At 43.5% G+C, this 14,645-nt stretch overlaps 1 protein-coding gene and 1 long non-coding RNA gene across 2 annotated transcripts in view; one reads left to right on the top strand and one right to left on the bottom strand.

The window, feature by feature from the left end:
* The window catches only part of LOC138238118 (uncharacterized), an 84,987-nt gene that overhangs the window by 22,068 nt on the left and 48,274 nt on the right, over positions 1-14,645 (bottom strand). The window lies entirely within an intron of this gene.
* Positions 3,517-9,580, top strand: LOC138238084 (E3 ubiquitin-protein ligase TRIM39-like). Its single transcript, XM_069187952.1, has 5 exons — positions 3,517-4,180; positions 6,943-7,038; positions 7,172-7,405; positions 7,532-7,691; positions 8,749-9,580. The coding sequence occupies exons 1-5, from the start codon at positions 3,590-3,592 to the stop codon at positions 9,297-9,299; spliced, it is 1,632 nt and encodes a 543-aa protein (XP_069044053.1). The 5' UTR covers positions 3,517-3,589; the 3' UTR covers positions 9,300-9,580.

Consider the following 14,645-nt stretch of genomic DNA (forward strand, 5'->3'; position numbering starts at 1 on the left):
AGCCACTTACAGATGGTATGTGTATTGCTGCACTTTAGCTGCCGTTGCATCATCCAGGTGTTGCTACACACTGGTGATGGTGGAGGGGATCCCCATTATATGTAAAGCACTTTGAGTGGAGTGTCCATAGAAATGCTATATAAGGGTAAGAAACCATTATTATAATAATAAGGTAAGATAAGATCACTTTATTGGCCGTATACAATTTCTTGCATGAGGAATTTGTCTTTTTGCCTACCCCAGCTCACTCTCCATGAGAGGCACAGACAGGGAGAGAAGAGTTTGGGGTCAGAGCACAGCCATTTATTCAGCACCCCTAGAGCATTTGGGGTTAAGGGCCTCACTCAGGCGCCCAACAGAGTAGCAATCTACTCTCCTAGCCATGGGAGTTGAACCAGCAACCTTCTAGCCACATCTGCAGATCCTGAGCCCCAGTGCCACTCCAACATTTAATATTGTTATACACTATGAGTTAATACAAGTCTCTTATCAGCTGATCTAACACCCAGGTGTTTCTCATATCAGGTCTTCTTCCTTCTGTAATTTCTAGTCACCTCTCTCAGTTCATTAACCCTCCATCAGTTCACCTGATTCTCTCCCGTCACTCTGCAGGTTCACACGCTCACAGGTTCCAGATCAAGATGTAAGAGCGACCACACACCCAGTCTGCACCAGTCAGGGGCCTGAGCTGTCAAGGCACACGCGTGTTTCTGCGAGAGGACAGTCCTTCAGGCAGTATGAGGACTGTGAGGACATGCAGGAACACAGATCTACAGGCCTGTGGCTGTGTGATGTGTACAGTCTACCTGCTCTCTGCCTTCTTCTTCCGTCACTGAACTACATCTCTCTGTCCCTCCTGGCCTCCTTTAACCTCTTAAACTTAGTTGACATGATCTAGATGCATGTTCAGTCAGCAGTATTTACAGTATGTATGGCATCACATTGAACACAATTATGTACATGGTTGTGTCTTTAGTCAATGAGAGGTATTTTTAGAGCTGAGAGCAGAATTTAACAAGGTCTGGGCAGCCCTGTAGTTTCTCTCCAGCTCATCCAAAGCATCTAGAAGAGTACCTGCTGTAACAACGGAGGTGTTGAAGGGTTTGAGAGAATAATAGTATATGAACAGTAAAGAAATGTCAGGACACTGCTGTCCTGTGAGCACTGAGGGACACACTGTCTGTGTCACTGCTGCAAATGTTCACAATGGAAAGAGAAGCTCTGTGTTTCGTTCATGTAGATTTAAGAGCAATTTAAAACCCATTAAAACATATGAATATATAAGTAGACAAGAACATCAGGAAGGTTGGAAACTAGAAGTGTTTTCAAGAACTAATTGATCTGAGGATTTCATCCAGCAATTTCTTCAAAGCAGCCAGAGTATCACCTTCAATGGAAGGCTAGGAAGCACATTCCATACTGCCACAACTCTGGCGATGAAATGACTGCTGTATGATAAACAATTAAGGAATCCAGGTAATATTGTTCCATACCAGCTCGTCTAATACTCCTGGGGTGTCAATTTGAAATCACAGCAGGCCTGTACCTCTGACTTCACCCCTCTGTCTGCTCTGATCTTTCACTCTGATCAGTGTCAGGCACCTCATTGGTTCTCCCACTGAACTTTGACCAGCCAATCATTCTGCTCTGAACTGGTTAAATGCATCTGCCACTCATATGTCTTCTGCTCTCTGATTAGCCTGAGAGTCTGTCAATCATCTGGGCTCTTTGATATATACAGTAGGTGAAGTAGTAGAATTTTGTGCCTTCCAATTTATCAAATAGGACTCTTTGGAACTCAACTCTTGCTCTGGAAAACTTTGGTTAGGTGAATCTGTCTTTTACCACGCAGTACAAAACCTCCAGGAAAACCGCTGACAGGAAGGTGTGGAGTGAAACTGGCACCATGTGTTACTGACAAGAGCCCAGCCCAGCTCCCTGAGAGAGTGAACAGCACTCAAGAGTAACATTCAAGAACAACATTTTAATATTATCAAGAAATTCATGTTCAATGTTAAAATAACTGATATCACGTGACATAAGAACTTTGTTATTTTTCATAAAATAATTAATACTGATACTGTAACTCCAAACATTCTGCTCTGTAATGGATGAATGTATTTGACTCTCATATGTCTACAATCCCACACTGGCAGGCTGCAGGAACTGAGTCTCTTTAGTCTGAAGGGAGTGTCCCACACTGACAAACTGAAGGAATGGAGTCTCTTTAGTCTGAAGGGAGTGTCCCACACTGACAAGCTTAATGGAAATAAAACTCTCAGCTACAAGTCAAAAGCAGGTCCTGCAATTAGAGGTAACCATCCGTGACATTTACCAACTCCAAGGGCCGCACACAGTAAATATACAAACACAGGTTCCGCATTGGCTGAAGGCTCTGCTTGTCTTTGTGTGATTAATTCCAGTTCATTGTAAAATACACCTATTGTATCAATTCCTTAAACTGCTCTGATGTGAAAGACGCGGTGTTGTCTGACACAATTGTTTCCGGTACCGTGTGTCGCAGATAATTGACGTCACTGTCATGGCCTTTGAAGATGTGGATGATGTTATAACAACTTCTAGGCACTTTGAATAGGCATCCACTATGGCCAACAGCATCTTGCCCATCAGTGGACTTGCAAAGTCCAGGTGTCAGCGTGCCCAGGAATGCGGAGGTGTCTTTAGTGATGCACGGTGTATCTGCTGACAATTTGCACAACCCCTTACCACCTGCTCTACTTCAGTGTCCAGACCAGGCCACCACACATAACGTCTTGCATTGTGCACTGTCTCTGGATGTGCCTCATATGGAGAACTCTAAGAACTCCATCTCTTGCCAACTCAAGAATCACCACACGGCAACCCCACAAAACACAGTTCTTGAGGCTGGTAGGCCTGTTTCAGGTCCAGATTGGTGAACAGCAGGTCTGTGAGTCTCACAGAGGGGGTCACTGCGCAGGTGAAGCACGAAGCCCTGGACGTACCCTGCTGGCCCACACGCTGCAGGGCAGAGCCAGACAGCAGGCTGGGCTCACTGGCCTGGAGAGAGAGACACAGCAGGCTGGACTGCTCGCAGTAAGAGCTCACACCCGGACAGTGAAATCCTCTGCACCATGTGGAGCTGTGACACCCCTCTGTCAAAACACAGCTGGAGGAGATCCTGGAGCCAAATAACTCCCAACGATTAAACAGCTGGATGGGCCAGCTGGCCTCCTCTTGTCTGTCACCATCATGCTCTGATCTTCTCATGCTGTGTGAGTGAGTTAGGATTTGATTGTTTTGATTATTGGGAACACAAACAACTGGATTGACTCCACATGAGCAGCTATTAACATCCAAGTTTATTAAAAAAACTTCTTTCTGTCAGTCCTAAATGATGCCGTAAGACACCTCCCCCACAACACCAGACCTTCTTTTAAACAAAAACTACCAAAGCCGTTTTATTGACTACAGCTCTAAACCACATCCGCTAATAACCCTGCAGATCCAGGAAGTGTCACTCAGAGATCAGTTTTGTTTTACTAGAAACAGCCTCACTGCAGCTCGGTCTCTACTGCTCCTCTCTGTGCAGTTTTTACTTGTCAGAAAAATGGCAGAAGGCAGTATTTCAGTTTCTCAGGACCAGTTCAGGTGCTCAGTGTGTCTGGATTTGCTGAAGGATCCAGTGACTCTGCTCTGTGGACACAGTTACTGTATGAGCTGTATTAAGAACTGCTGGGATCAGAACTATCAGGCTGGGATCTACAGCTGCCCCCAGTGCAGACAGACCTTCACTCCAAGACCTGATCTTCACAGAAACACCATCCTGGCTGAAGTGGTGGAGAAACTGAAGGAGACAGGACTCAGTGGCCCTCCTTCTGCTCACAGTCCTGCTGGCCCTGGAGATGTGCTGTGTGATGTTTGCACTGGGAGACAGAGGGGAGCTGTGAAATCCTGTCTGGTGTGTCTGGCCTCTTACTGTCAGACTCACCTCCAGCCTCACTATGAATCTCCTGCTTTCAAGAGACACAAGCTGGTTGAGGCCACAGGACAACTGCAGGAGAAGATCTGCTCCACTCATGACAAACTGCTGGAGGTCTATTGCCGTACTGACCAGAAGTGTGTTTGTTATGCTTGTGCAATGGATGAACACAGAGGCCATGATACTGTCTCAGCTGCAGCAGGAAGGACAGAGAAACAGGTGAGGACTTTAAGTCTGTATTTAGTGTCTAGTGCAAGATGTAAAACGGATATTTAGGATATTTGGTGCTCTAACTGATCACCGCACTGTACTGTATTTACTGTATCTGTAATGCTGGATCTCCACTGCTGAGTCCTGCTCATGTACTCAGCTGTGATCCACACTGTTGTGTCTTTGAAGTGTCTCCTGTTCTTCTGTCTGTTGTTCATTATCTCCTCCTCCTCTCCTTCACTGTTTCCCTCTTTACTGTCCTCATGTAGCACCGTACAACTTCACAGCACACTCAACACCTCTAGAACAGACTGCACCCTCATTAATGCACAACACACTCAACACCTCTAGAACAGACTGCACCCTCATTAATGCACAGTACACTCAACACCTCTAGAACAGACTGCACCCTCATTAAGGCACAGCACACTCAACACCTCTAGAACAGACTGCATCCTCATTAACACATAGCACACTCAACACCTTTAGAACAGACTGCACCCTCATTAATGCACAGCTCACTCAACACCTCTAGAACAGACTGCATCCTCATTAATGCACAGCTCACTCAACACCTCTAGAACAGACTGCATCCTCATTAATGCATAGCACACTCAACACCTTTAGAACAGACTGCAACCTCATTAATGCACAGCACACTCAACACCTTTAGAACAGACTGCATCCTCATTAACACATAGCACACTCAACACCTCTAGAACAGACTGCACCCTCATTAATGCACAGCACACTCAACACCTCTAGAACAGACTGCACCCTCATTAACGCATAGCACACTCAACACCTCTAGAATAGACTACACCCTCATTAATTAAATTCCTACTTTAATTTCACCCCAAAAAAAAAAACAACAGAAAAGCAAAGGGGCAGAAACAGCCCCAGTTAAATTAAAGCTCTTAATGAATCAGAAGGTGTGAGTCTGGATTTGAAAAAGCTCAGGGAAGGTGAGTCTATGATATCCACAGGGATAGAATTCCAGAGCTCTGGGCTGCAGCAGGAGAAGCCCTGTCACCCAGAGTGCTGGCTTGGGGGACGGACAGGAGACCACAATTAGAAGAGTGAAGGTTGTGAGGAGGGGAGTAGGATGATAGTAACTCTGACAGGTACTGAGGTGTCAAGCCAGGCAGAGACTTTTAGGGGATCATGAGGACATTGAAGTCGACATGAAACCTGATAGGAAGCCAGTGCAAGGACTCCTGAACAGGATAAATATTATCACTTGCACTAGACCTGGTCAGAATTCTGGCTGCCAATTTCTAGAGTTTGTAGCCTGGAGTTACTTCTGAGGCAGAAGACTGATGTTTTGACAATTTGTTTTACATGTCAAGCCTGGATCAGATATCACCCCCAAGTTGACTGTGACTCCAGTACAGTGTCATCCACAGATAAGGATACTGCGTTGGTGTGCCAAGAAGCATGACTTCTGTCTTGTCACAGTTTAAATGAAGGAAATTGTGAGTCGTCCATGTGTTTATGTCAGAGAAGCAATTAGAACAGAGACATATCAGTGTCAGTTTAGTATGGACGTACTGTACTGTAGATGTGAGTATCATCAGAACTCATACATGCTGAAGGGTAGGGGGCCAGTGTCAACCCCTGAGGAAGACCAGACTTAATGAGTCCAATTTCAGAGCTACAATCGCAGAGAGAGACAAAGTGAAAGTGATCAGTGAGGTAAGACTGGAACCATTGAAGAGCAGTGTCAGAAACTCCAAACACCGTCTCAAGACAAGAAAGTGAGAGGTCATGGCTGACAGTGTCGAAAGCAGCACTGAGTTCAGTAAGAATGAGGACAGAAAGAGAATGAGAGTCAGAAGCCATAAGAAGATTGTTAGTGAGGTTGGTTGAAATCAAATTCGAGTTCAAAGAGGATCATTTCACTTAAATCTAACAGCACATTCTAATCTTTTTGCAAAAAAAAAGGATAAGCTGCATATAGGGTGAATTGTGTTTAGGCTGTCCAGAGCCATGATTCTCTTTCTCACACAGGGGTAACAGCAGCAGTTGTGAAGCCACTGGTACCACATCAGTGCTCAAGGATTCATTTCTTATATTGAGGCCTATGGGGCAGAAAGCAGAGAAACAGGATTGAAATAAAGTGCTGGGAAGGGGATCTAATAGGCAGGTGATGGACCTCAGACACATAAACCAGTGAACTGTGGTATAATACCTTCACCTGCTTTATTAAATACAAGACTCACGCTGGGCTCTGCTGGAGTCAATCTGACACAGAACATGTTTCCTTTTGTTCTCTGAAATGATCTGAATTTTCCCGGAAGCAGACAGGATGTGAGATGTGGTCGGACACAGGGTTTGCCTGGTCAAGCACATCAGCCACAGGGTCTCCACTGACTAAAGGGGAATCTAGTAGCAACCAGGCTCATCAGCACTGCTGAAATCCTCTGTTTTGAGATGCAGAGAGCAGTCAGGACACAATATAGAAACTGAATTCTCTAGATTCTGTGTCAGATATAATTTGTGTTTTTACATTTACCTCACATACACATGTGCAGACCCAGGAGTGAGGTGTAAAACTCGAGCAGGAGGTGGAGACTCGTGCTCTGCTGCGCTGCACACGCCGCCAGTGTAGATTAGACATGAAACAGGAGCGTGTCAGACAGGACCAGGAAATCTCATGTGGATAAGACATCTCATGTGGATAAGAATTTTCCAGGGTGACTCTAAGGGGTGTCTCTGTGATGTGATTCTCTTACAGCAGAAATGTCCTGAGTGTCTCTGTTTCTCCACAGAAGCAGCTGGGGGAGACACAGACACAAACCCAGCAGAGACTCCAGGAGAGAGAGAAGAAGCTACAGGAGCTGAGACAGGCTGTGGAGTCACTCAGAGTGGGTATTGACCAGAGAGGTGGACACTTTGACACACATTTCTACAGTTGGACACTTTGTAAACATGGCATACATCATAATGCAGTTTGTGTGTTTTCCAGTGTAATAATCTACTGTGTATCTCCTACCTCAGAGCTCTGCACACACAGCAGTACAGGACACTGACAGGATCTTTACTGAGCTGATCCGCTCCATTGAGAGAACACGCTCTGAGGTCACAGAGCTGATCAGAGCTCAAGAGAGGGCTGCAGTGAGTCAGGCTGAAGGACTTCTAGAGCGACTGGAGAAGGAGATCACTGAGCTGAAGAGGAGAGACTCTGAGCTGAACCAGCTCTCACACACAGAGGATCACATCCATTTCCTCCAGGTAACATCACTGCTCTGTGACTCTGCAGTACAGAAGGGTGTCTCTCACACAGAGCTGCTCCTGGCTTCTCCCCAGGAATGTGTGATGTGTTTGACTGGAAACTCCTCTTTCTCTTCCCTGCTGCAGAATTTCCAGTCTGTCTGTGTCCCTCCTGGAGCTGGAGATTCACCCAGCATCCCTGTCCATCCACACTTCTCTACTGAGGCAGTGAGGAGAGCTGTCTCTGGACTGAAAGAGCGACTGGAGGATCTCTGCAAGGAGGAATCAATAAAGATTTTCATTACAGGTTGGTGGAGAAACATACTGATGTCTTTCTAGATAGCTTATAAATTTCCTTTTTTCTCTTGCAGTGACTGTCTTTATCAGAGCAGCTTATCAGTCGGTTTCTAGGTGAAACATCCTAAAAACTCTAGTCTCACAAATCTTTATGACAGTAACAGAATTGTTAAATTGGGCTCTACAGTATATAACTTAACAAGAACATTTTAATAGGGTCTACAGGCTTACTAGTGACTGAAGTCTACAGTCTGCTGACTGTAGAGCCCTGGTCCAGAGCAGAGCTTTTACACTGTGAGTCTGTATTCACAACACCTCCCCCCGAAATATACCTGGAGCTCAAACACACAGTAGGAACAGTGATACATAAACTGATACACACTCTGACACACACACTGATTCACACTCTGATACACGTCTGAATTCAGAAAGTCAAGCTTGCAGACAGTCACTCCGTGTGGATCAGAGACACACTGTGTCAAACACACAGATGGACAGACAGAAAACCCAGTGGGGGTCATTTTTTAAGAAAATGCACTTTATTACAGCAATGTGTAGCACACAATTCTAACAATTCTTCTTCTTGAATTCAGCACTTTTTTATTCTGCGTCGTCAGGAAAAAGGTCTTAGAGAAGATGAACAAGCTGCTGAACTGGGATTTGAAATAAACCCGTTTAACAAACAGGCTGTCCAGTTTCTTACACTATACAGGTCGTTGTGGTGGGTTGTGAAGTGTTTGAACGCGAGTGGTCGGGCTGTAGTTTCTCCTGCAGTCCGGTCGTTCCTGTGTTTATTAATAATGTTGTTTAAAAAAATAAAGTTTCATCGCTGTGAAAACACGTTTAATGTTTGTATTTAGAGGATATTGGGGATCACTCCCATGTGTAATAATAGTGAAACAGTGAAGAAGATGTCGTTTCTCTGGAAGAGAAGAGCAGTCATTAGTAACTGACTGGTGTTTCTCTCTCGGTGTGTTTGGGGACAAAGACATTTCACAGTCTGATGGAGTTGAGTTGGACTGTGATCGGCAGGAGCCTGTTGTGATGTTTGCTGTTTTATTCCTCAGCTGCTGTGACTCTGGACCCTGATACAGCTCACTGTGAGCTCAGCCTGTCTGAGGATGGGAAGAGAGTGAGACTGGGAGAGGAGGAACAGGATCTCTCTGACAATCCTCACAGATTTGATTACTGGCGCTGTGTCGTGAGCAGGGAGGCCTTCACCTCAGGGAGACACTACTGGGAGGTGGAGGTGAACAACAGCTGGAGAATAGGAGTGACCAGAGAGTCTGCAGATAGGAAAGGGGGGATCAGCTTCTCTCCCCAGCAGGGTTACTGGTGTCTGTACTCTTACCAATCTGGTTTCTCTGCTCTCACTGCCCCTGTGACCCCTCTCTCCCTCAGTCTGCGGCCCAAGAAGCTGGGGGTGTGTGTGGATATTGAGGAGAGGAAGGTCTCCTTTTACACAGTGGAGTCCAGAGCTCATCTCTACACTTTCACTGACATGGTCTTCACTCAGGGGGAGAAGATCTATCCTGTCTTCTGTACTGGGGATTCAGATAAAGACCTTGAGCTCCTGCCTGCTGTCAGTGTGGATATTAGACCTGTCACTGACTCATGAACACAGGCTGACTCTCTCCCAGCTCTCTGTCCACTGCTCACACTGGGAGACGGGTTTAATGACCGGTAGTGAGATGATGTCGTTAATATAATAATAATTTTAGATGATGACGATGTTGTGTCGTGTTTAAACATGTTATATCAAATGGGAGAAAGTGACATGTACAAGAGAGGGCGAGATATCTCGCTACCAGCCTGCTGTACTCCTGCCTTGTAAATATCTCTGGAAACCCTCCCATGTTTTTTTTATAATTTTAATAAAATAAACTTTTAAAAATGAAATCCCGTGTGAGTCTCTCCTGCACGCGCCGGTGACTGTGAAGCTGCCAGACCAGGGAGGGACCCGCTGACGTCACCACAGCCAGGAGGAATAGGGACTGTGACGCAGACAGGAAGTGGCTCAGGGTGTTTATGGGAGTTGTAGTTTGTAGGCAGCGCTGTGTCTGTGAGCAACTACAGCCAGTCTAAATACCCGGCTCCCCTTAGACGGGATTACATCAGCATATTCAGTATTGTGTATTTTATGTTCTTATGGGGTTTATTTTTCCTGTGGTGGTTTGTTTAGTGTGAGAGCAGTTATATTTGATCTCTGTCTCAGGGGAAAGTGCGGTGTGGACGCGCTGTGTCCGTTACTCTTTTTTTCTGCTCTTTTCTTTATTTTAGTTTAGTTCCTAATAAAGTTTGATAATTGGCCAGTGAAAGCTCTGTTTTCCTTCATATGAAAGCCCACAACCCTAAACCGAGCCCAGGTTTTTACATCTGTTTGGTGGCAGTGGCGAGTTTTTTTCTTCACAGACAGAAACTTGGGCTCCTTGTCAGTCTTGTCTTCCGTCCTGCCGTTTGGACATTTCATGTGGAAGATTCTCTGCTCACAGAGGGACTTTGTCATGAGAGGTAATTTTGACACACTCCCTTGTGCGCTGGTTAGTGTGGTAATTGTGAGACGCTCCCTAGAGCAAGCGGGTTAGAAGATGGCTGAGCTGCTAAATAACTGTTCAAGTAAAAAGTGAAGTTAAACGCATTCCTGGTGTTGTGTTCAACCTTGTTTAATTTATATAAACCAGGGTGCCCAATCAGTCGATCGCGGAGTGCTTGCCAGTCAATCGATCGCAAGAATGTTTGGCAAAAGATAAATGGGCTATTGAATTAATTGCTTTTATTAAATATTATTTAATAATATTTATTTCCAGCAGCCAGCTCACAACTGGCAGCCCACTGAAGCTAAGGAGGTGTGAGCCTGGTCAGTACCTTGATGGGAGACCTCCTCGGAAAAACTAAGGCTTCTGCTGGAAAAGGTGTTAGTGGGGCCAGCAGGGGGCGCTCACACTGTGGTCCATGTGGGTCCCAGTGTAGTGATGGGGACACAATACTGTAAACAGGCGCCGTCCTTCGGATGAGACGTAAAACCGAGGTCCTGACTCTCTGTGGTCATTAAAAATCCCAGGGAGTCTCTCGAAAAGTGTAGGGGTGTCACCCTGGTGTCCTGGCCAAATTTCCCATTGGCCCTTACCAATCATGGCCTCCTAATAATCCCCATCTATGAATTGGATTCATCACTCTGCTCTCCTCCCCACAGATAGCTAATGTGTGGTGAGTGTTCTGGCACACTATGGCTGCAATTATTATTAATTTTTTTGATAGCCTAAAATTTCATTCAGATCTGTCCATGTAGTCATACACTTTACTGCCCTTGAGTGTGTTTCACCCTTGTCGAAAGGGTTGTAAAAGTCTCTTCCCTGAGAGCTGGCTGACACTGAAGAAAGGCTGCAGGAGCTCTGTAATGAGGAGCTGTGTGTGCGCTACCCAAGATCGTTCTCTGGGTTATTGCCGCACAAACCCCGGTGTGTAAAACACTTAGTTGCAGCAGTGTGGGTGTTTAAATGCTCTTGGCTCGTGAACAGCAACCCCCTATCCCAGTGCATTGCCTGTCTAATAGCGCCACATTCAATAAAACCACGAGAGAAAGAGATTCACAATGCAAAGCTGTGTCAGTCTTCTGTGTAAAATATCGGTGTGTAAAAATTCGCTCTGAATCTGGACTGTAATTAACACTATAAACATCCCGTTTGTTTAAAATCAGGTGAGTGTAAATCTGCTTTGTTATTGTCTAGCTGTGTAAGAAGACAAGAAATATATATTTCTGAACCTTGTAGGTTTAATTCAGTGTGATGTGTTTAGTACTGCAGAGATCAATGACAATGTATGTATAGAAAAAGGTGAGTGTGAATCTGGTATGTTACCGTCCATCTGTAAAAGGAGACAGGAAACCCTGCTATACTGTAGTTCAGAGTCATTTGTTTTCTCCAGTTTTCATAACCTTCGCTTATTAAAATGCCTATTTTTGAGACCACGATTTTTCAGATGTCAATAACTTTGCAAAAATGACACAGTTACTTCAAACCAAACGCGTTTAAGAGATCACGATCTGTGAAAATTGTCGCAGCTTTTATTTAAACAATATCCAGTACCTGGCTGCATATTTAGAAACCTGAGTTTGAATAAAGCGTATTCCAGGTGTAAGCGAGTTCATAACGTGAGAACACATGATGCCATATTTTTATGCATCAAGTTGAAGCCTTCTGAGGTCTCTCAAAAAAACATAAACATGTAACATGATTGTAAATGTAGCCTCTATGACTAAAGTGCGAAGAGGAATGGCTTAAGCCATAAGCCAAACATAGCCGAAAAGGTTTGGTGCCATTTTCTCTGCTTTAAAGGTACCATCCTTGCAGAAGACTTTTCACGGCGAACATTTGCCCACCAGCACGCAGACAAACTGAATAACAATACAGGATGTATTGGCAAGAATAGCGACTACAAACGTTTCAAACTGTACGTGCAAGATCACAGTAATCCACTGCTATAATAAAACTAACACTCTATGGGCACCACACTGCGACTTCACAGGGGCAGCGTCACATATCTAAATCATGGCTGGATACAATTTTATCTTCCCTCCTGAAACCGAAAATCCAGACATATCAACAAAATCTCAGTAATCTCACTGTGCGCCCCGGTGCTCAGTCAATTTTCACACCCCCGTTATAATTAAAAACAAGAGCAAGGTTACTTTCTGCTCAAGTACATAAAAAAATAAAGCTATGGAACAGACAGTTGTTTCATTTTTTAAACAAAATGAGCTGTTTGTCAAAATCAGCTACTTTGCAATCAGTACACAACTTCTCAAAAGGTACCTTTTGTCTCTCGTACACAAAGGTTTTTTTTTGATAATTCCGAAAGTTGGATGACACGCCCCCCGCGGGTCTCGCCTCCCGCTGTTCCACACCCGCCAATCACAGGAAGTCAGACACACAGATACACTGAGACAGTAGCGCACACGGCAGTGTGGTGTATAGTGTACAAATATACTGTATATACAGTCTGAGACTGTATGGTTTCAAAGACTCTACAACGTCTTTAACTAACGTGAAATAATGTGTATAAAAAGTGGTAGTTTTAAGCTTTTCTGCGAATACGCTTGATACCGGAGCAAACAAGCATACTTTTAGAATTTAATTAATAGGGAATATAATATGGAATCACGTATCTAAAGAAATTAGTAACGATATAATAATATTCATGTACTGCAACACAATAGTACACGCCGTACAATATCTGTTGATACTGTTTGTGTAGGGCTTTTTCAGCCCTATGTATACAACCTTGCAAGTGGCACTGTGGTGTAAGTGCTGGACTTGTGAATGGTAGGTTGGCTTTTCAAATCCAACCACTGCCATGACTTTTCTTTTAACAAACATTTCTTTGAAAAAATAAAATAGCAATATTATGGACAATTAACTGACTTTCTATATTTCTAAATATCACAACATGTTCGAATCGAAGTCATTTTTTAATAACAGTGAATAGTCACCTTCTTTCCTTCTGACAACTGTCCCTGCTTCTGCTTCCTGCTTCTATCGTGTGGGGAACCCTTTAGATCTCCCTTCAGATTTAAAAGGTTATTAATAATATCTTCGGTGTTGCATCTTCCCAGTGTAGCTGATATTTTGCTGCCCACACATGCTTACACAGCTCCCTGGGTAAACTATCACAAAGCTTTAGAGAACTTAACATTTTTATCATCAACAAATTGTAAATATAACGTTTAAATTGGCATTATTAATTTTTCACTTGAGTGTATGGAGGATTGTCAGCTGTCACTGAGAGCAGACCCCCCCTCTTAGGCAGCGCAAACAATTTGTTAAATTTTTATACAGAAATGGAGGCTGTATGCGTTACAATATAAACATTTACTGTCAAACTTTAAATCAACAATTGATTTAAAGACGATCTGTCAAAGTGCAATGAAATACAATATTGTTGTTGTTGTTATTGTTGTTTTTATCCTGTGAAGCGTTTTGAATCTTTAAAGGCGATATATAAAAGCGCTGATTCTTATGGAATGTGTTTTCTTTCTTCTTTTTTTCAGCATGGAATAAACCTATTACTTGATTCTTATGGATGCTCGGTTCCGCCGGGGAATCAAAACAAATCATGGAATCGCGTATCTAAAGAAATAACAGTATAACTATGTTTATGCACAAACAGTAGCATGTTACATTATTAATTTGGGTGTCTCCTCTTGCCAGAAAGCTCTAAATTTTGAGTGTGGGTTTTTACCACAAAAATTACAACCCATAAATTAAGCTGATACTGTTTAGACTTTTAATTATTTTAAACTGTATTACAGCAGCACAATGCACATTCCATATTATATTCCCTATTAATTTAAATTCAAATAGAATGCTTTTGTTTACACCGATAATGAGCGAATTCATAGAAAAGGTTAAAACTATCACTTTTCACAAAGTATGTAAACCTAATATTGTTTTAACAAAAAGAATAAATTTCTGGATCCCGAGATGAAGTTAAACAGATGATTTTATTGCATGCAAGGAACAATAAAGCCGAAGTCTTGTTTCCCGCAAGAAACAACAAAACCAAAATATTGTTCAAAGTGCTGGTACAAACTTTAGGTTTATATATCCTTTCCTTTCTGCTTCTGACATCACTCGTTATTATGGTAAAGGGGGGAGGTCACGTGTTTGGCCAGTTTACAGCTATTTGGCCAAATGGTCAGGGATTAAATCCCCAGGGCGTTTCCCAGCTGGCATCTGGAATCCTTATCAGTTAACCCCCTTCCTGCCATAAACTCCAGCCTTAGAAGTCTGATCTTCATGCAAAAAGGACTTAAAATTAACCCCGTCTTCACATCTTACTTCAATATGTGCAGAAGGAGCACATAAAAACGTTTCCGAAATAAACATATGTAAGACTTTGATGCTTAAAATGTTTAGGGAGAAATGGAATACTGATGTGTATTTTTTCTTTAAAGTACCGAGACCAG

This window comes from Lepisosteus oculatus, chromosome 4 (assembly GCF_040954835.1).
Source record: "Lepisosteus oculatus isolate fLepOcu1 chromosome 4, fLepOcu1.hap2, whole genome shotgun sequence".
NCBI lineage: Eukaryota > Metazoa > Chordata > Actinopteri > Semionotiformes > Lepisosteidae > Lepisosteus > Lepisosteus oculatus.

What these genes read in the sequence shown, in the direction of transcription:
- LOC138238084 (XM_069187952.1), top strand. Translation starts at nt 3,590, where the DNA reads ATGGCAGAAGGCAGTATTTCAGTTTCTCAGGACCAGTTCAGGTGCTCA. An exon ending in CAGGAAGGACAGAGAAACAG is followed by an intron (nt 4,181 to 6,942) that starts GTGAGGACTTTA and finishes GTTTCTCCACAG; the next exon opens with AAGCAGCTGGGGGAGACACA. An exon ending in ATCACATCCATTTCCTCCAG is followed by an intron (nt 7,406 to 7,531) that starts GTAACATCACTG and finishes TCCCTGCTGCAG; the next exon opens with AATTTCCAGTCTGTCTGTGT.